The sequence below is a fragment of the Dipodomys merriami genome, unplaced genomic scaffold (assembly GCF_024711535.1).
Source record: "Dipodomys merriami isolate MVZ:Mamm:240054 unplaced genomic scaffold, mDipMer1.0.p SCAF_33, whole genome shotgun sequence".
NCBI lineage: Eukaryota > Metazoa > Chordata > Mammalia > Rodentia > Heteromyidae > Dipodomys > Dipodomys merriami.
Window position 1 is genome coordinate 3,706,677 of NW_027204826.1, and position 19,738 is coordinate 3,726,414.

Sequence of the window (19,738 nt, forward strand, 5' to 3'; positions counted from 1 at the left end):
GGGCTCAACCCTCAGCGGAGGGAGCATCACCCAGGGAGGGCTTCCCTGAGGAGGTGAGGGCCCTTGCAATGGGTGGGCTGGGAGAAGGGGAGGAATACTTTGCCTAAAAATCCACAGGCCTAGGGGCTGGTGACTCATGCCTATAATCCTAGATACTCAGGAGACTGAGATCTGAGGATCACAATTCAAAGCCAGCCATAGTAGAAACATCCGTGAGATTCTTACCTCTAACGAACCACCAGAAAACTGAAAGTGGCGCTGTGGCTCAAGTGGTAGAGTGCTTGCCTTGAGCTGAAGAGCTGAGGGATAGCACCCAGACCCAGGGTTCAAGACCCATGACTGACAAAAAACAACAACAAAACCCCACAATGGACAATGATAATAGACTATGCTAGTTGATGTTTATGTTCATTATTAATACAGAATTAATCCATTCACCAGTTAATTTTTTTTTAATAGTTATAAAGGCAAAGTGCAGGCACTGGTGGCTCAGACCTATAATCGTAGCTGTGTAGGAGGCTAAGATCTGAGGATGGAGATTTGAAGTCAGCCAGGCAGACAAATCCTACAGACTTTTTATCTCCAGTTAACCTCCAGTGAAAAGCTGGAAATGGAGCAGTAGCTGGAGTGAGAGAGGGTTGGCCTTGGGTTAAAAAAAAAAATCCAGATAAGAGCATCGAGCTGTGAGTTCAAGCCCCAGTACTGGGTATGCATGTGCGTGTGCATGAGCGCACACATACTCTGGCTGGATGCTGGTGGAGGTTCAAGGTTGGAGGCCAGCCTGGGCAGAAAAGTCCTTGACTCCACAGCACGGGGGCATGGCTCTGCCCTGTGGCCCAGACAAGAGCCTAGCCCTGAGGAGAACCAGCTTGCTGTGTGTGCGTATATGTGTGTGCGTGCTTGTGTGTGTTACTAAGTCTTGATCTTGGGGTCTCACACCCTCGCTTAAGCTTTTTCGCTCATGTCTGGTGCTCTACCACTTGAGCCACATATCCACTTCCAGCCTTTTGGTGGTTCATTTGAGATAAGAGTCTCAGGGCTAGGAAATGGTGCTGTGGCTCAAGTGGTAGAGCGCTCGCCTTGAGCTGAAGAGCTGAGGGACAGCGCCCAGGCCCAGAGTTCAAGCCCATGACTGACCAAAAAAAAAAAAAAAGTCTCAGGGCTAGACTGGCTTGAACAGTAATCCTCAGATCTCAGCCTCCTGAGTTGCTGGGATTACAGGCGTGAGCCACTGGTGCCTGGCACCTTGTATCCTTGTATCTCGCATTGTCCAGGAACAGGAGGAGGTGCCCAGTAGGAGGCCTCTCAGCAACACAGGGGCTTACAGTGACAGCCTGTGGCCAGCAGGGGACGCTGTGGTGCCAGGAGAGACGGATGAAGCAGGGGCGGACCTGCGCTCTGGGGTTTCACTCGGGAGGCTTTGTCTTTGTGGAATTTGTGCTTCTCTCTGCAGACCTGGTGGGCCTGGCCCAGTGGACTAGGAGTTCCTTTAGGAGTCTGAGAATTCCTTCCTAAGGACCAGCCCTGTCACACCTTCGTGATCAGAGGCCTGCGTGCCACAAGCCCCACAGGGAGCTCTGGCGTGGTGACGCAGGACGGGCCATACTGGATGGGCGGGGGTGGGGGGCTCCACAGCCTGGTACCTCATGGGCATCTGGGACACTGCACAGAGGAGGCCGAGCTACGGTGCAGACCACTTCAGTCAGGGCTGGATCCTCTCTCGGGCCACTTTGCCAGCCCACCTGTCTGCCCAGGATACCCAGTACCCCGTGTCCTTCAGGGACCCCCAGACCCTGCCTGGGAGGCCCATGCCCTCACCTTGGGCCTCTATGTTGGCCTCCACTCAGCTGGGTGACAGCCCAGTTCCCCTAAGCCATCTGCAGCCCCAATAGTGTGCCTGATGGCTCAGAGATGGGGTTTTCCTTCCCATTTCCTTCTCTTTCCATCTCTATCCTTTTCCCTGCCAGACAAAGCACAGCTCTGGGGCCCGGCCAGGATCTGGGCAACACTGGGCCTCTGCTCCCCCATTTCCTTCCTGACAGCCAGCCACAGAATGAGACCTGGGGGAGGTGGCCAAGCCTCTGGTTGCCCCCCTGCCCCCCGCCCCCTTGCAGCCAGCTCAGCTCTGGGCAGGCAGAGCCGCGTGTTAGAAAAACTTGGTTTTATTCAGTCCAGACCTGGGCATTCTTGCTGTGTGGGATGGCCAAATATATATACATATATATATATAAAATTATAAAATCCAACAACCACTCCGACGGTGCTGTAAAAGGCACAGAAGGCCTGCCACCAGAACTGCTGTGGCCTTGGTCCCCGAGTCGCTCCCTGAGGCCGGCAGGGAGGCGGGAGTCCGTTGCTCCTGGGGTAGGTTGGGCGAGGGGGGGGGGCTGGGCACTTTGGTGGGGACTGCTTCGGAAAAAAGACACTGGCTGTCTTCCCTGTACACTTCAGGATCTAGAGAGAGAAAGAGAGATGGTCAAGGTGAGCTACAGGCTGGACCGCCATGCCCAGCCTGTGGGAGGGAGGGCTAGGTAGAAGCCCCTCCCCCACACACACCCCAGAGGCCTGTGCCCCTGCCCTACATTCCAGGCCCGTTTCCTAGCCATTAGTGAGGTGCTTGGGTTCGCAAAGAATCTGTATTTTTCTTTTTCTTCAGAAACTGGTTGGAAAGCCACAGGCATCAGTTCTCGGCCTTTCTGGGAACGCTCCGTTCCTCCATCCCTCTTCCTGTGCGTGCCTGCGGCCAGGTCAGGGCGACGCGCTAATAACACAAGTCCTGGCAAGCACTTATGTACAGAGCAATGGGAAGGAAGGGAGGGAAGAGGAAGGAGGCAGGCTTTGAACTTAGATCCTCAGACTTCAGCCTTCTGAGTAGCTGGGGTGAGGGGGAGAACCTTGGGACTGCGGCTGGCTGGTTCCAAGCTGGATGACTGGTAATGGGGGACTGTGGGGCCGGATTGCGTGCTAGGCGGCCTTGGGGCCTCAGCTGCCAAGGCCTCATTCTTGCCTGAGGCAGGTACCTGGTTATCATTAAGAAAAGCTGCTCAAGCCAGGCTCTGTGGCTCCAGGCTGTCATCCTAGCTGCTCAGGAGGCTGAGGATGGAGGTTCAAAGCCAGCTCAGGCCAGGAAAGTCCATGAGACTCTCATCTCCCATGAACCACCAGCAAACCAGAAGTGGGTGCTGTGGTTCAAAGTGGTAAGAGTTCTAGCCTTGAACAAAAGAGCTCAAGGGGCAGTGCCCAGGCCTGGAGTTCGAGCCCCAGTACTGACATCAAGCATACACGCACGTGCACACGAACACACAGCATAGGATTGCGGAGCCCATCACTGGAAACATCTCAGAGACCGGCAGCACCGGGTCCCAGATCTACGCTAGCCCCGGGGCCCTGCCACCAGCCTCCGACGTGGGGTTGGCTGACCAGGCTGGTCCCGCGGAGCCCCGCCCTAGCTACTCGCGGCCATCAGTGTGGCCCCAAGTGTCGGTGCCGGGCATTTCCAGCGGTGCTGCCCGTGACCCAGGCCCAGTCTGAGCTGCCACTTACTGCACGATTTTACAGTTCGTCGTGGAAACATAGCGGCCTGTGTAGTGGATGTTACACCTCACCACATTGTTGGTGAAGTCAGACTCCAAAACAATGTACTTGGGGTTCACGTGCACCTGGAGGAGAGAGACAAGAGACAGGGAGCATTATCAGGGATGGGGGCGTCGCTCCCCCAAGTCACCTGGAAGAAGGTGGTGAGAAGAGACAGACACAGAGAGGAGAGAGGAGAGACCGCAGGAGGAGTCCACAAAGGCGTGGCCTCGGTTCACGCCTGTAATCCTGGCTACTCTTGAGGCTGAGATGTGAGGATTGAGTTTTGAGGCCAGCCTAGGCAGACATATCCCAGAGACCTCTCTTCTCCAATTAACCAGCAGAAAAGCAGGAAGAGGCGTGGCTCAAGTGATAGAGTGACGGCTTTAAGTAAAACAGCCCAGTCATGGAGCCAAGGTTAGCTGTGCCCAGGGCAGGCTGTGGCCACGTGGCCTGGTGCCACCCACACCAAAATGCTAGGCTGGCTGTGTGGAGGGTTTTTTTTTCCATTTCTTTCCATTTCTTTTCCTTTCTTCCTTTCTCCGTGTTTTTCTCAGTTCCTCCTCCTCTCTTTTTCTTTCCTTTTCTGGTTGGTCCTGGGGCTTGAACTCAGGGCCTGGGCACTGTCCCTCAGCTCTTCCACTCAAGGTTGGTGCTCTACCACTCTGAGCCACAGCGCCCCTTCCGGTTTTCTGGTGGTTCACTGGAGATAAGAATCTCATGGACTTTGCTCATGGACATGAGCTGAGGATCATGGCTCCCAGGTGGGCTTTGAACCGCGATCCTCAGCTCTCAGCCTCATCAGTAACCAGGATGACAGGTGTGAGCCACTGACGCCTGCCCTTTTCCTTTTCTTTCCTTTTTCATTTCTCCTTTTTTTTTGGTTGGATTTAAAACTCAGGACCTTAGTCTTGCACTTGCTGGATGGGTGTTCTACCACTGAACTCACCCCTCCAGACTATTTTTTCCCTAGTAGGATTTTAAGTGTTTTGCCTGGGGGCTGCCCTCAAACAATGATCCTCCTACCTTCACCTCGCCATAGCTGGGGCCACAGATGTGCACTGCCATGCTTGGCTTGTTAATGAAGGTGGGGTCTGGATGGCCTCTTGGCCTAGGCTGGCCTCAAACCACAGTCCTCCCTAAGTTACTTAGGGGATCTTGGCCTCCAGAATAGCTGGGATTGCAGGCAGGAGCCACTGCTCCCAGGGGGCTTTGGCGTGAACCCCTGTGATGGTGGGGCGCACCAGGCTGGGGACCAGGACCCACCTTGAGGATGTAGTTGCCTGGCTGCACGTCGGTGATATCAATCCACTGGCAGTCGATGTCCGCGTTGTAGGTGTCATAGCAGCCCGGGCTCAGGCCCTGGCAACAGAGACAAGAGGCCAGTCACCCCCCTCCCTGACACCTGCCCCCCCCCCGTCATTCTGGGGCCTCCTGCCCCACCTCCCATGCGTCCTCCTCCACCTCAGGCCCTTCCTGAGGCTGCGGGTGGAACAGGGGGAAGTGGAAGCCAGAGGGGGGGATGAGGGAGAGATGCCAGGTAGCGATGATCCTGGGTGGAAAGGCTGGGCATGGTAGCGCACACCTGTAACCCCTGGCTACTGGGGAGGCAAAGGCAGGGGGATGGGAACTCAATGCCAGGACAGGAAATGTGATCTTGAAAACAAGAATGAAAGGGCTGTGTGTGTGTGTCTCAAGCTCATGTCCTTGAATTTACTGTCCAGTAGAGCAGGAGAGAGGGAGAGAGAGACAGAGACAGAGATGGAACAGAAACACAGAGGGAGAGAGATGGGATGAAAGGCAGGATAGAGAGTGGTGGCTCATGTCTGTAACCTTGGCTACTTAGGAGGTGGAAATCAGGAGGATTGAGGGTTGAGGCCAGCTCAGAAGACCTCTACCTCAAGTCAGACACGGCAGTGTGCAACCTGTGATCCCAGGTATGTGGAAAAGATAATGGAAGGATCATAGTGTGAGGCCAATCCCCCCACCCCAGACAAATAAGAATAAAAGCAAAAAGGGCTGGGATGTGGCCCAAGTGGTAAAGCACCTGCCCAGCAAGTGCAAAGCCCTGAGTTCAATCCTTTATACTCCAAACAACCAAGAAGAGACAAGTACCAAGTGCCAGTGGCTCACGCCTGTCATCCTAGCTGAGATCTGAGGATGAAGATTCAAAGCCAGCCCTGAACAGGAAAAGTCCACAAGACTCTCATGTCCAATGAACCACCCAGAAAACCGCAAGCGGAAGTGTAGCTTTAACATGGCAGAGCCCTGGCTTTGAATAAAAGAGCTCAGGACAGCGCCCAGGCCCTGCGTTCAAGCTCCAAGATCAGCACCAAAAAAAGACAAAGTGGCTGCGTGGACAGACTGAAGGACAAGCGGACAGACAGCTTCCGGGCCTGGTGGTGGCCCTGATCGTGCTGGGGCTGAGTGGTCAGCGTCCCCGTGCCCATGGAGCCCGGCGGTGCCCACCTGCGTGTGTGACGTGCATGCGTAGCGCTTGAGGTTCCCGAAGTCGCAGGTGCTGTCCTCCAGGCAGAAGCTGGCCTTGTGCCCCTCTGCCACCTTCATGCCCGTGGCTGCATCCAGGAGGTCGTAGTGGCTGAACTCGTCCATGCTGTGGTAATGTCTGCGGGGAGGGGAGGGGAGGGGAGGGGAGGCGAGGCCTGGCTCTCCTGGCCTCTCAGCCTGTTCCCCTCCTGCACTGGCCCCGCCCCGCCCTGCCCCAGGCCCCGCCCCCCGCCCCAGGCCCCGCCCCGCCCCAGGCTGCGGCCCTGGCTGGCCTCCACTCACTGGTGGCAGCTGTGCCACTCCCAGGTGTGGCGTGGGCGGTGGGGCAGGAAGTCAGCCGAGCCCTGGTTCTTCACCCGCTGGGGGAAGCGCAGGAGCACCCGCAGGTCGTAGTCGGTGGCCTCCGGGGCATAGGCGGTGCTGTGGGGTGACCCAGGAGACTCAGCACAGCTGTATCATGTCCTGCCCGGGCAGGGGCCCCCCCCATTCCCTCAGGACCCTGTGCTGTGTGACTCTCCAGCGGCCTGATGATGTGCCACCTCCTCCAGGCAGTCCGCCTAGATTGCTCCACTGAGACCCCGAGACACGTGCCCCTCCCACCCACCCCCCGACTTTCCTGTGGCGCGTGGCCCTCCCTACTCCCAGGTGATCGGGCCAGCTCTCCCTGATGACATGGCTTCCAGGCCAGCAATCTACCTGCTCCTTCCAGGAGCCTAGGGTCTCCTGCCGATTACCTGCCCACCATTCACCCATGTCTCCCGTGATCCAACAGAGGCAGGCCTTACAGGAAGGAGAGAGGAGGATAGAGGGAGAGGAGACACAGGCCGGAGGCCTGGCGGAGGCCCCGTTCCCTCGGCAGTGGGTGGCAGCTGCCCTGGCTGGCCTCATTCAGGTCTGGGCCGTGAGGCCGCAGCAGACACAAGGGATTAGATTTCTCTGAGTATGTCTGGACAGCAGGCGGTTCAGACGTCTGTCTGCCAGGATGTTAGGCCTCGTCTGGGGGCGGGCGTGCGGGGGGAGGCCTGACCTCTGTCTGCGTCTGATCCTCCTTTCCTCCAATTAACTCCTGCCCTGCCCTCGTGGGAAATGGTGAGATTCCCACTGCAGGCTGTGTGCGTGGCCCCAGCTCACAGGGAGATCGGGAGCAGATGCCAGCCCCACTGGGCCCCTGGGCCTGCAGTACTCAACTCTGGCTGGCTGTGGTGTGTGACTTGTGTGGCTCCAGCCGGGCCTGGGACCCGCGCTTGAGAAAATCCTTGTGGCCCCTCTCATGGTTGGGCTCCAGCTTGACAGGGCTTCCTGCATCTCAAGCCCCACGCCCAGTCTCCAGATGCCTGGGCCCTGCAGACCCCTCCCGCCTTGACCTCACTCAGCCCCGGCGCGGGAGCCATGTATCCTGGCTCTTCCCCATCCTGCTTGCTTGGTTTGGCCACTGGGGTCTGGATGAGGAGCCGCTCCTTCTGGCTCTAGCAGGTGGTTCTGATCTAGGAAAGGGGGGCAGGAGGCCTCCTCCTCACCGGCCTGGGACTCAGGGTGCTCTGGAAAGAAGGGCTTTGAGCCAGGCACCCTGGCTCATGCCTGTCATCCTAGCTGCTCAGGAGGCTGAGATTTGAGGATCACGGTTCAAAGCCAGCCCGGGCAGGAAAGTCCGTGAGACCCTTATCTCCAATGAACCACCAGAAAACAGAAAGTGGTGCTGTGGCTCAAGTGGTAGAGCACTAGCCTTGAGGCAGGAGGGCTCAGGGACAGCACCCAAGCCCTGTATTCAAGCCCCAGGGCTGGCCAAAAAAAAGGTGAAAGTAAAGAGATTTGAAACTTTTTTTTTTTTTTTTTTGGTCATGGGGCTTGAACCTGGGCCTGGGCACTGTCCCTCAGCTCTTCAGCTCGAGGCTAGCACTCTACCACTTGAGCCACAGTGCCACTTCCGGCTTTTTCTGCTAATGTGGTGCTAAGGAATTGAACCAGGGCCTCATGCATGCAAGGCAAGTGCTCTACCATTTAGACACCTTTCCAGCCCTCAATTTTTTTTTTTAAGTAGGCAATTAAGGAAAAAAAAATTACTTTCAGCCAGGTATTAGTGGCTCACAACTGTAATCCTAACTACTCAAGAGGCTGAGATCTGGAGGACTGTGGTCTCAGGCCAGCCAGGGCAGGAAAGTTCATTAGAATCCAGCTCCAAAACTCATCAATAAAAAAGCTGGGTTGAGCCAGGCACCAGTGGCTCACGCCTGTCATCCTAACTACTCAGAAGGCTGCGATCTGAGGATCACAGTTCAAAGCCAGCCCGGGCAGGAAACTCAGTGAGACTCTTCCAATAAATCACTAGAAAACTGGAAGTGGTGCTGTGGCTCAAGCGGTAGAGCACTTGCCTTGAGCTGAAGAATGCAGGGAAAAATACCCAGGCCCAAAGTTCAAGCCCCATGACCGACAAAAACAAAAAAAAGCTGGGCTAGAGGTGTGGTTTAAATGGTAGAGCACTTGCCTAGCAAGTGCAAGGTCTTGAGTTCAATTCCCAATAATTCACTGCGCCTCCCCCCCCCCCCCCAAATAAGATTCTTTCAACCTGGACATCAGCAGAGCTGCAGACTGTGGCTTCAAGTCCTCTGCGTGGCGGGGAGGAGGGAGGGGAGATTGGCGGGGAAGGAGACAGCACACGCCACTCGTGTTATCAGGGAGAGGCAGGGCTCACAGATGAGGACGACTTGAGCGGTGAACTGGGGGGTCAGGCAGGGTGCAGGCCGTGCAGCTGGCACAGGCGCTGTTTCTGGGGGTCCCCTGGTGGCGCCCCTGGATCCTTACCTGGCCAGACACTTCTCTTCGGCGGCGCAGCGCAGGGAGTACAGGTGGGCCCTCTGCACGTAGGTGGACGCTTGCACATAGTTGGGGTCCGGGACTAAGTCAGGGAGCCCTGTGCGGAGGAACAAAACAGCAATGGCACCGAGGGAGTTGGGCCAGGCTGGGTGGACACCCCACCCCTTCCCCACCCCGGCTGGGCTCCCAGATGGGGGGCCCCAGGCTCGGGACCACTCTGTGGGGTGGAGGCCATAGTGACCTTTTGGCAGAGCTGGGACGTGAGCAAATTCTGGCAGACAGGGCAGAGTCTGGAGTTAGAAAGGCAAGACCAGGACAGCCCCAGGCCTTGGCCTGGTATGGGCCAGGTGGGTGTCGGTTGGAAGGAAGGTGTGGCAGGAGCTGGGGTCCTCCCGCCCCTGCCCAGCCACACAGGAGTCAGGACGACCAAAAGTATCTGCAGGTGTTCGACGCCCACCCACAGTGGGGTGAAGAATACTGGTCAGGAGTGGAGGCCGTGGGCACCCCATATTCCCTTCTCAGCCTGACTTAGGAAGCCGGGCACCGGCGGCCAGGCCTGTCATCCCAGCTACTTAGGAAGAGGCTGAGATCTTCCGATCAGGGTTTGAAGCCAGCCCAGGGCAGGAAAAATCTGTGAGATTCTTATCCCCTATCAACCTCCAAAAAAAGCTGGGAATGGAGCCCATGGCTCAAGTGGTAGAGCACTAGCCTTGAGAAAAAAAAGCTCAGGGACAGCACCCAGGCCTCTGAGTTCAAACCCCAGGACTGGCACAAAAGAAAGACAGAGGGCTTAGTGGTAGAGTGCTTGCCTAGCATGCAGGAAGCCCTGGGTTTGATCCCTCTGAACCACATACACAGAAAAAACCACAAGTGGCACTGTGGCTCAAGTGGTAGAGCCACTTGAGTAAAAGAAGTTCAGGGGCAGTGCCCAGGCCCTGAGTTCAAGCCCCAGGACTGGCAAAAAATAAAAACAAATAAAATTAAAAAAACAACAACAACAAAGGAAGGAAGGAAAAAGAAAGAAAAGTGAGCTGGGTCTCTAAATCCCTTTCTGTCAGACAATGAAGTGAGCTTCTAAGGTTTTTCCACTTCTTTGAAGCCCTCTGCTCTTGGGGCGGGGCAGGGGGGACTGGGAATGGGGGGAATGGAAAGGGTTTCCCCCTGTAGTCAAACCCCTGACTCCTTGACCTCAGTTTAAAGCGCCAGACAAGGAGGCAGAGGAAGGGAGGTCTGGCCTCCAGATCTTCGAACCCACACATTCCCTGGGGTGCCCAGAGACTGCTCTGCTCTCTCTGGGGCCAGGCCTTCTCCTGGGGCGCTAGGCGAGTGGGGGGCAGGGAAATCCGCTTCCTGGGGAGCCTGGGCCAGGCAGCAGGGTTATTCCTCCCCTATCTGGAACCCCGAGGAAGCTTGGAGCAGAGGGTGGGGGTGAGGATGAGGTGGCCCTTTCTTGGCCAGCCCAGAGCTATTACTTGAGCCCCCAGGAATGTCTGCTCTCATTTCCCCAGGCACCCAGGTCCTCAAGCCAGCTGGGAGCCGGTCCCCCCTGCCTCTGGCTCCCTGAGACCCCTTGGAGGAGGGGTCTTCACCATAGGAAGGGGTGGGGTTAATCTCATGGGACGCAGTGGTCAGCAGCAGACAGTCTACTCCCCTCGACCCCCAGGCTGCGCAGCTGGCTCTGCTGGCCCCGATGTCTCCTCTCCAGGCCAGTTCCTAAGCTGAAGCCACAAGCCAGGAGGTTGGAAGAGCCAGAGGCCAGGGGCACTGAAGGCCAGTGGTGATGTACTTAGGCTCAGTCCTGACCTACAGCCCTGATCCCAATCACACACTGAGCCCTCATCCCGGTCACATACTGAGCCTTGACCTCGGTGATACACTAGGCCCTGATCTCAGTGACATAATGAGCCCTGATCCTGGTCACACACACGGAGCCCTGACCCCAGTGACACACTGTGAGTTCTGATCACACAAAAAGCCCTGACCCCAGTGACACACTGGGCCCTGATCCCAGTCATACACAGAGTCCTGATCCTGGTCACACACCGAGCCCTGATCTGTCAGACTCTGAGCTCTAATCCTAGTCACACACAAGAGTCCTGACCCTGGTGACACACTAGGCCCTGATCCCAGTCACACACACGAGTCCTGACCTGGCACACACATAACCCTCACCCTGGTCTCACCCTGTGCCTTGACCCTGGTCATACGCTGAGTGCTGGGGGCCCTGGCCTGGTCTCTAAGGCCATGGATGCTTCTCCTTTCGTGCCCCCTCCACCCCACCCCACACGTCCCCTCCCCCAGACAGTGCTAGTGCACTGTGGAGACACTGGAGATTAGTCATGCTGTTTCTAGTACTTCCATGAACTCATTCTTACCATTATTCAATAATTATTTGTTGCTGCTGGTCCACATTCTATCCACTATGGGGGCTTCCTGACCCTTCTTTAAAAAAATAAACAAAAACAAACCTCTGCCTGGCCCTGGGGTTCAGGCAGGGGGAGGACACCCCCAGGACCCCCTGCTGAGGTCCCTGGGATTGCGGACACCCCCTCCCACCCCCTCCCTCAGCTGGTATGTTTTTCCAGGAAAGAACTCAGCCTCCTTCTCTGGGCTGTGTTCCCAGGGGGACGTTCAGTCAGTAGCCAGGCCTGCAGGCCTGGGGCGGAGGAGCCCTGAGCAGGGGCTGGGGCTGCCGCAGGCACTGGCTTATGAGGTCGGTTCACACTAGTCGGGGGTCCGTTCAGAGCAGCCTGCCACAGCCCATCCCAACAAGTGTGCGCTGCCAGGGAGGCTCCTGCCTGGGTCTTGGTGGAATCCACGGGCCGGGGGCCATCGTCACCCAGGGGCAGCGGGGGGTTGGAACTAGAGGCACACACATGGGTTCTAGCCTGGTGCTGCTAGCACATGCCTGGAATCCCAGCTACTCAGGAGGCTGAGCTCTAAGGATTGAGGTTCAAAGCCAGCCAAAGCAGGAAAGTCCATGAGAGGCTCTCATCTCCAGTTAACCAGCAAAATGACGGAAGTAGAGATGTGGGTGGATCAAGTGGTAGAACGCCAGCCTTGAGTGGAAAACCTAAGGGCCAGCAACCAGGCTCTAAGTTCAAGCCCCAGTGTGTACACACACACACACACACACACACACACACACACACACACACACACACACACATACACACACACGGTACAGGGAGAACTTCTAGACACACACACACACACACACACACACACACACACACACACACACACACACACACACACACACACACACACACACGGTACAGGGAGAACTTCTAGACACTCCAGCTTTTATAAATGCATACAACTGAATTCAGCTCAATTCCCAGTTCAGCACAAGACTGAGCATTACCCTAAGTCTGTCTTCCTGCTGCCCCTGACCCCTGGCTTTTTGCTGATTGATTGGGAGTCCAGTGCCTCATGGATTTTCCCTGTCTGGCTTTGAACCTCGATCCTCAGATCTCAGCCTTCTGAGTAGCTTACAAGGCAGGCGTGAGCCCCCAGCGCCCGGCTTTTGCCTTCCCCTTTCTGAAACTCAGGTTCCCCGTCAGCATAAGGAGCTTGGAGTGGTAGCTGGTGTGTGAGCCCAGGTGGAATGGATCCCTAAACACTTGGCTATGAAAACATTCCCTGCATTTCCGATCCTTGGCCAAGAGCCTGCGACCTTTCCTGACCTCGCCAGCTCCACATTTCAGCAATCAGGAAATGCTCCCACGGTCTGACCCAAGTCCTTCCTGCTTCATTAGCAATCTGTTCCCTCCTGGCCAGGGGAGGGGGCCGTGTCCACATTCCTGTGGCTGCCTGCCCCTCACCTGTCACCCCTGCGCTTCCTCTCTCCTGGTGGGTCCAATCAACCCCTGCTGTCTGTCTTCCAGCTCCATGGGACAAGGAATGTGGAGCCCCAGTCTCTCAAGCCAGGGGCTGGGGCATAAACAGAGCCTGGCAGGAAGCCATCTGTCCTTTGTCAGCTATGTGCTGAGAATGAGGTTTTGGCAATGCCAAACTTCTTCCACCAGACTCCCCCCCTCCACTCCAGCAGCCCCCTAGGTGGGGGTGGGGAGCCGGGAAACACAGCACCTCCAAGGCTCAAACCCCATGAAAGGATCACCTAATAATCAGAAGATTAAGTTGTCAGCATGGCTCAGGAGTGTCACAGCTGCAGGAAGCCTGCAGAATCTACCAGCTCAGGAAAGTGGGTGGTGATGGCTGTAAGCGGCAGGCCTAGAACCTTCTCTGACTCCCCGCTACTGACAGGGGTGAACCCAGACCTTCAGTGGTTTGTCTCAGTGGGACCACAGAAGCTGGGTAAGATGAGGAGTGTGGACCCGGAAGCTGGGTGCTTGCTGAAACCTCCCCTCCATGGAGATGGGTTAGGGATGCCTTTCAACTTCCGGCCCCCGCCTCGGGCCCCCGCACCTGTGTGTCCTCAGCGGGCAGGTGAGGACGGCCGTGGGATCTGTCTGCAAAAGCCACCTTTCATTTCCAGGCATTTGACATTCTCAAAGCCACCCCCGCCACACACCCATTTGGCTTTTTGTTTTACTCTGGGTGGGCGCTGGTCCTGGGGCTTGAACTCAGGGCCCCGGTGCAATCCCTGAGCTTTTGTGCTCAAGGCTGGTGCTCTACCACTTGAGCCACGGCTCCACTTCCAGCCTTTTGGTGGTTCACTGGAGATAAGAGTCTCAGACTTTCCTGCCTGGGCTGGCTTTGAACGTCAATCCTCAAATCTCAGCCTCCTAAGTAGCTAGGATGACACGTGTGAGCCCTTTCTTTGGAAAGGCAACTCACTTTGGGTCTGGCAAGCCCATGGCTCCAGGCATCCTTGGAACAGGGGACCAGTGGGCCATCCCCCAAGGTTTGATCACCACCCAGTCTGCATTCCCTTTTGCTCTAGCATCTTGGACTCCAGGACTAAGTGATGGTAAAATACCTGATTTCTGGGGGACCCATCTGCAAAGGAGGGGACCAGGCCCAACCCTCTGTCACAGAACCACATAGAAAGGCCTCTTGGTCCAGCAGCTGGGGCAGGCGGCAGGCCAGGGCCAGGGGGAGGGGACCCAGCCTGAGCCCCTTCCCGCCCCCACCCAGGCTGCGGCTGGGCTCTGCTGGGCAGGAATGCTGGGCCCAGGAATTGGAAGCAGGTGTGGGTCAGCTGCTGGAAGGGACCTCCGCCTCCTCCTTGCCTCCAAAGGATCCAAGCCTTTGCCTTGGGGTCTCTCTCTCTCTCTCTCTCTCTCTCTCTCTCTCTCTCTCTCTCTCTCTCTCTCTCTCTCTCTCTCTCTCTCTCTGTGTACATGCATGTACCAATCCTGGGGCTGGAACTCAGAGCCTGGCTGCTGTCCCTTTGCTTTTCCACTCAAAGCTGGTGTTCTACCACTTCAGCCACACCTCTACCACTTCGTGGACTTTTCTGCCTGGGCTGGCTTCGAACCGTGATCCTCAGATCTCAGCCTCCTGAGTAGCTGGGATGGCAGGCATGAGCACTGGCAGCGAGCAAAGTTGAAGTTCTTAGGCCACTTGGGTGCTCAGCAAATGGCTTAGGCTGCTACTCTGCCTCTTTGGGGCTGTAGGCAGCTACCCCAAGCCCTGTGCAAAAGAGAAAGTGACCCCAAGGGCCTGGCAACCTGGCTGCAGGTAGAGGTGAGCTAGACAGTACCCCAATAGTGCCCAGGCTGCTCTCAGGCTGGTCCCCTTAGATGTGGATAAGGGGACAGGATCGGTTAGCTGAGGAGTGCTACAGTCCCCATGGAGACCTAGGAGTTCTAGGCTGACGTGGAGCTCTTGTCTTCAAGGCCCTGGGAACCAAGGAAGCTTTCAGTGCGGGGGTGGGGGTGGAATCTGCTTAGGGCTACATGGGTTGATCTGCCTATTGTGGAGAATGGAGGGAGCACCAGGTAAAGGGAGCAGGCTGCGCTCTCCTGGCCTGTTTCCCCCCACCCCCCAGGACAGGGATGGCTGACACAAGCCAGGCAAGGCTGGCTCAACCGCAGGGAAGGATGGCCAGGACGGCTGCTCCAAGGTCCTTTCTTACACTCACCAGTCATGAGTCAGGCTTGGGGTAGAAGAGAGAGAGCCTGGGAGGAAAGCTGTGGTCTTCTGGGACCCTCCTCCCCAGCTCAGGGAAGGTGAGGGGGCTGCAGGGAGAGGAGGACCTGGTGGCAGTATTGGAAGGGGGTCACATGAGAGCTGGCTCAGACCTGGGGGCCGGCCACTCCTGGGAACTATCTGGAAAGATCTATTGTAAGAGCTGGACGCAGGATGCTGCCCCTTTTCTGGGAGTCTGTGCCCAGCTCCCTGATAGTACTACAGGCAGCTCTGGGTGGTCCCGGACTCATAGGGAAGAAGAAGAGAGAAGACACCAAGAGGGAGTGGGGGCTCGGGACAGGCACGCAGGGACCAGTGGGTGGTGCTCACATGTGTTCAGTGTTGCCAGGACATACCCACGCCTACACAGAGCAGCGGGCTGCCAGCACCGGCCTCAGACCCCGGGGTGTGCGGCAGCGAGGAGTGAGGTCAGACTCTGAGAATCCATCCCCAGCTCCCACACCAGGCCTGGGGGCCCTGGACTTCCCCAAGCTGGGATTTTTCCATGACCCCAACTGAACAGGAACCAACGCTCCCTGTCTGGGCTCTCTGTGAGCCCCCAGACCAAGGCCACCCCTACCTCTTATCCATTCCCTTCACAACTGGGGACACACAGAGAGGATGCACAACTCTTGAGGCTGGACTTGGACACCTCCTCCTCCAGGGAGTCCTCCCTGGGACCAGCCTCTGATTGGGAAGGACCCTGCTCTAGCCTAAGAGCATCTAGGTACTTCCTACCCCATTGGTGGGGCAGAGCCTGGATGAATCTGTTGAGTTCTGCCTTCAGGAAATATGTGTATGTGTGTAATACTACATATATATTAAATACATACTAGATACGTGTCTGTATCTATTATACATAGCCTCAGATTCACTCTAGCCCAGGCTGGCCTCAAACTTGAGCTCCTCCTGCCTCCATGTCCCAAGTGTTGGGATGACCGGCATGTATTCACCACCACACCCAATTAGAGAAACATCTCTGACCCAAAATGAACTGTAACGTTCTGGGGCCACAGCCAGAGTCTGTACTGACCGAGCACCAAGCACCCCCTTGCAGACACAGCCTCGAGTCGCTCCAGCCTCCTGAGCCAACCCGTCTGCCTTGAGAACTCACAGGCCACAAGAGGGGCCCTGAAAACCCGCTGGCAGGGCGCCCAGACACACAGTCCCAGGCCAGGCTTTGCCAGCACTGTGGCATTTGAGGCTTTGGTTTTCTCCTCTGCCCAGGGTGGGGCCCTGCTGGCTGAGCCCCACACTGAGGTCTCGCATTCTAAGAAAATCCGCCACAAGTGGAGGACTCCACAGGGAAAACATCCTCTCTCTCTTTCCCTCCCTCCCTCCCTCTCACCACCCCTTCTCTCTAGTTCTACCACGGGAGCTTCAACTTAGGGCCTGGCTTGTTCACTCACGATAAGCACTTTGCCACTTGGTTCACAGCTCTGCTTCCAGTGTTTTTGGGTGGTTAACTGGAGATAAAGAGCGGGGAGTGAGCATGGGGGGCAGAGGGCAGCAGCAGCAGTCTGAATGGGGTGGCGGAGCTCACAGTAGGGAGAGTGCAGGGATGCAGGGAGTGGGATTCTGGGGCAGAGAGGACAGGCTTCTAGCGTGCAGCCCTGGATAGACCCACAGCCAGCCACTGTGGTGTTGAAGGCTCATGAGGAAGCCTTATCACAGACGAAGCCCCCCACCCCCACCCCCCAGGCCTCCTGTGCCTTCCCAAAGCAGGTCACAACTATACTCCCTGAGAGGCTGCAGGTAGGCCAGGACTCAGTGAGGCCAGCTCAGAGGGGCTGGGGGCTGGGGGGAGGGGGGGGAGAAAAACTCAGGAATCAGAATGAGTAATATTTAAGGTAACATTTCTAAAAATCAATGCAAACACAAAAACAAAACCTAGGATGGACAAAAGTTCCAGTATTCAACCTTCAAATGAAGAAAGGGATTATATGAATGCTGGATGTTGCTGGCTCCCTCTTGTAATCCTAGCTACTTAGAAGGCTGAGATACGAGGATCCCAAGTTCAAAGCCAGTCTGAGCAGGAAGGTCTGTGAGAGGCTTACTTCCAAGTAAGCAACAAAGAGCTGGAAGGAGAGTTGTGGCTTGAGTGTTAGAACACTAGCTGTGAGCGAGAAAGCCAAGGGACAGCACCCAGACTCTGAGCTCAAGTCCTAGTAGGGACACACACACACACATACAAAAGAAAGGAAAGAGAGAGGAAGGGAAGGGAAAGGGAAGGAAAAAGGGAAGGGGGGAGGAAAAGGAAGGGAGGGAGGCAGGAAGGAAAAGAGAAGGGGAGAGAGGAAAAGACAAAGGGAGAAAGGAAAAGAGAAAAGGAGAGAAGAAAAGAGAAAGGAAAAGAGAAAAGGAGAGAAGAAAAGAGAAAGGGAGAGAGATAGAGAAGGAAGGACAGGGGAATGGAGAGACTACACTGATTTTTTTTCCCCAATTTACCTGTGGTCTGACTATGTGAGATGTAGATAGAGTGAAGATCTTCTTTGGCATTTTAGGTTTGTTTGCTTGTTTTTTTAATGCCTAGAGACATTCTCTCCCTGGTTTTTTCTGCACTTTCTCCCCTCATACTTTGTGGCTAGGCCATGGTACCAGGGTCTCAGGGTCTCCAGGCCCAGCCGGGGGGGGGGGTGTTTATGGGGGGAGGGGGAAACTGCCCTAGGATGACATCATCCTCCAGCCCGGTGCTCACCTGTGCCAGGTGAGGGGGACGCCCCCCCACGCCCTCCGGGCCCCCCAGCCCTGGGAATGATCATCATTAAGGGGGTGAAGGCTGCCTTCCTTCTCCAACCTGGCCGGTTCTTCCCGCCTCTATCCCGCAGCTCGGGGTGGGGGGGTGGGGGGTCGGGACTCACCTCGACCCCCGTTCGGGGCGGGGCGGTAGACGCTCCCCACGCTGAGGCGGCCGCGGTCGGCGTCGGGGGCGCTGCGCACCGGCAGGTACGGGGGCTCGGGCGCGCGGGCCGGGGGCGGCTCGGCGTAGGCCTCGGGGGCCGCGGGGACGAAGGGCGGGAACCAGCCGAGCCGGGGGTCGCCAACGCCGCCGCCGCCGCCGGCATCCGGGGAGCCCGGGTCCGGGAAGGCCGCGTCGGGGAAGGCCGCGTCGGGGAAGGCCGCGTCCGCGCCCACCGCGCGCTCGCTGTACAGGCTGTGCGCGAACCGGCGGTCCAGGCCGTCCGACGGCGCCGGCGCGTAGGGCCGCTCGGGGCCCGGGCGGAACTCGGGCTGCTCCTCCCCGCCGAAGTCCTCGTAACGCGGCCGCGGCGGCCCCGGGTAGACGACGCCCGCCGAGGCCGAGGCCACGGCCGCCGCGCCCGCGCCGCCGCCGCCGCCGCCCGCGCCGCGGTAGTAGACGAAGCCGCGCTCGTAGGCCCGCGCCGCGGGGTCGTAGTGCTCGTAGTGGCCGACGTAGGGCGCGCGCTGGTAGGGGGCGGCCTGCGGCGCGTAGGGCGGCGCCGGGCGGAGGAAGGTGGAGGCGAAGGCCGAGGCCGCCGAGGAGGACGGGGAGACGGCGGTGCGCGCGCGGGCCAGCCCCGAGCCGTCCCCGACGGCCACCTCGCGCCAGTTCTCCGGCACCTGGCCGAAGCCGAACGGGTGCCGCGCCTGGCCGCGCACGGTGTCGGAGCCCGCGCGGCCCGGCAGGGGCAGAGCCGGGGCCTGGCGTCGGCGGGGGCCGCCGGGGCTGCGGCGCGGCGGGGTCGGGGCGGGGGCCGGGGCGGCCAGCAGCACCCGCGGGCTGGCCCCGGCCGGCACGTACTCGGCGCCCGAGTTGAGCAGGCTGTACACCCGCCCGTTGTTCTCCCAGCGGATCAGCTGCCGCCAGCGCCCGGGGTCGGGGTCGGGAACCGGGGCCTCGGGGCCCGGCCGCGCCCGCGCCAGGGCGCACAGGCAGACGCCGCACACCAGGGCCCGCAGCGCCATGGCGGCCGCTGCGCGCGGCCCCGCGCCTCGGCCCCCGCCGCTCCGCGCTGCTCCTCCCGCGGCCTCGAGCACGGGACGGCTGCCTGGCCTGCCCCGGCTCTAGCTCTGTCCATGCTGGCCTCGACCCGACGGCTCCGCGGATGACAGCATCGCCGGGCCGGAGGGGGCAGGGCAGGGCAGGGGCGGCGCCCGGGGCCCGAGGGGCGGGGGACGGGGGGGGGGGGAGACCTCCCAGGGCCAGCCCCGAACCCCCAGCCCGGGACGAAGGAACGAATGAACGGAGCTCTGCGGGCTGCACAGTCCTCAGGGCCCCCCGGGCCGGCTGCCGGGCCGGCTGCCTCCGCGGGGCCCTACGGCCCGTCGGGTTTCAGCTATGCGCCCCGGCCCGTTCCCCCTCCCCACCCCACCCCCAGCCATCTGCCCAGCCAGGGACAGGGCGCAGCGGGGAAACCAAGGCCTGGTCAGGAGAGGGAGGGGGGAATCTCCGAACTGCAGCCCCCCATTGGGGTTGGGCACCACCCTGGGGGTGGGGAGGGGCCTGTCTGACTTGGACACAAGCATCTCCAGATGATCCATCACTTACTGGCTTCCTCTATCTCTCCCCCCACCCCACACACACACTGATTTTCAAAAGCCAGTGCTAAGAGACTCTAATCCTGAGTCTCAGGTGCACCCCGACTCTTAGGCCTGAAGATAAAAGATCCTGAGGGTCAGCCTTGCACCCCCCTCCTCCACCCTCAGCACACCTCTGGACCTTCCTCTCTGTCTGTAGGATGTGTTGTGTCCCTGATCTGAGCAGACTCTGTGACCCACCTGGCAC

The 19,738-nt window shown here is 58.3% G+C and overlaps 1 protein-coding gene across 2 annotated transcripts; it reads right to left on the reverse strand.

Moving 5' to 3' along the window:
• Nucleotides 1-382: 382 nt before the first annotated feature.
• Nucleotides 383-19,097, reverse strand: Loxl1 (lysyl oxidase like 1). Of its 2 annotated transcripts, XM_070042918.1 has the most exons (7): nucleotides 17,853-19,095; nucleotides 8,881-8,989; nucleotides 6,364-6,501; nucleotides 6,043-6,199; nucleotides 4,840-4,935; nucleotides 3,544-3,659; nucleotides 383-2,454 (listed from the first exon to the last, which is right to left on the reverse strand). In XM_070042918.1, the coding sequence occupies exons 1-7, from the start codon at nucleotides 18,916-18,918 to the stop codon at nucleotides 2,448-2,450; spliced, it is 1,689 nt and encodes a 562-aa protein (XP_069899019.1). In that variant the 5' UTR covers nucleotides 18,919-19,095; the 3' UTR covers nucleotides 383-2,447. The 2 variants fall into 2 exon arrangements, with proteins under 2 accessions (XP_069899019.1, XP_069899020.1); XM_070042919.1 differs by lacking the exon at nucleotides 383-2,454 and having other exon boundaries at nucleotides 3,540-3,659; nucleotides 17,853-19,097.
• Nucleotides 19,098-19,738: the final 641 nt, after the last annotated feature.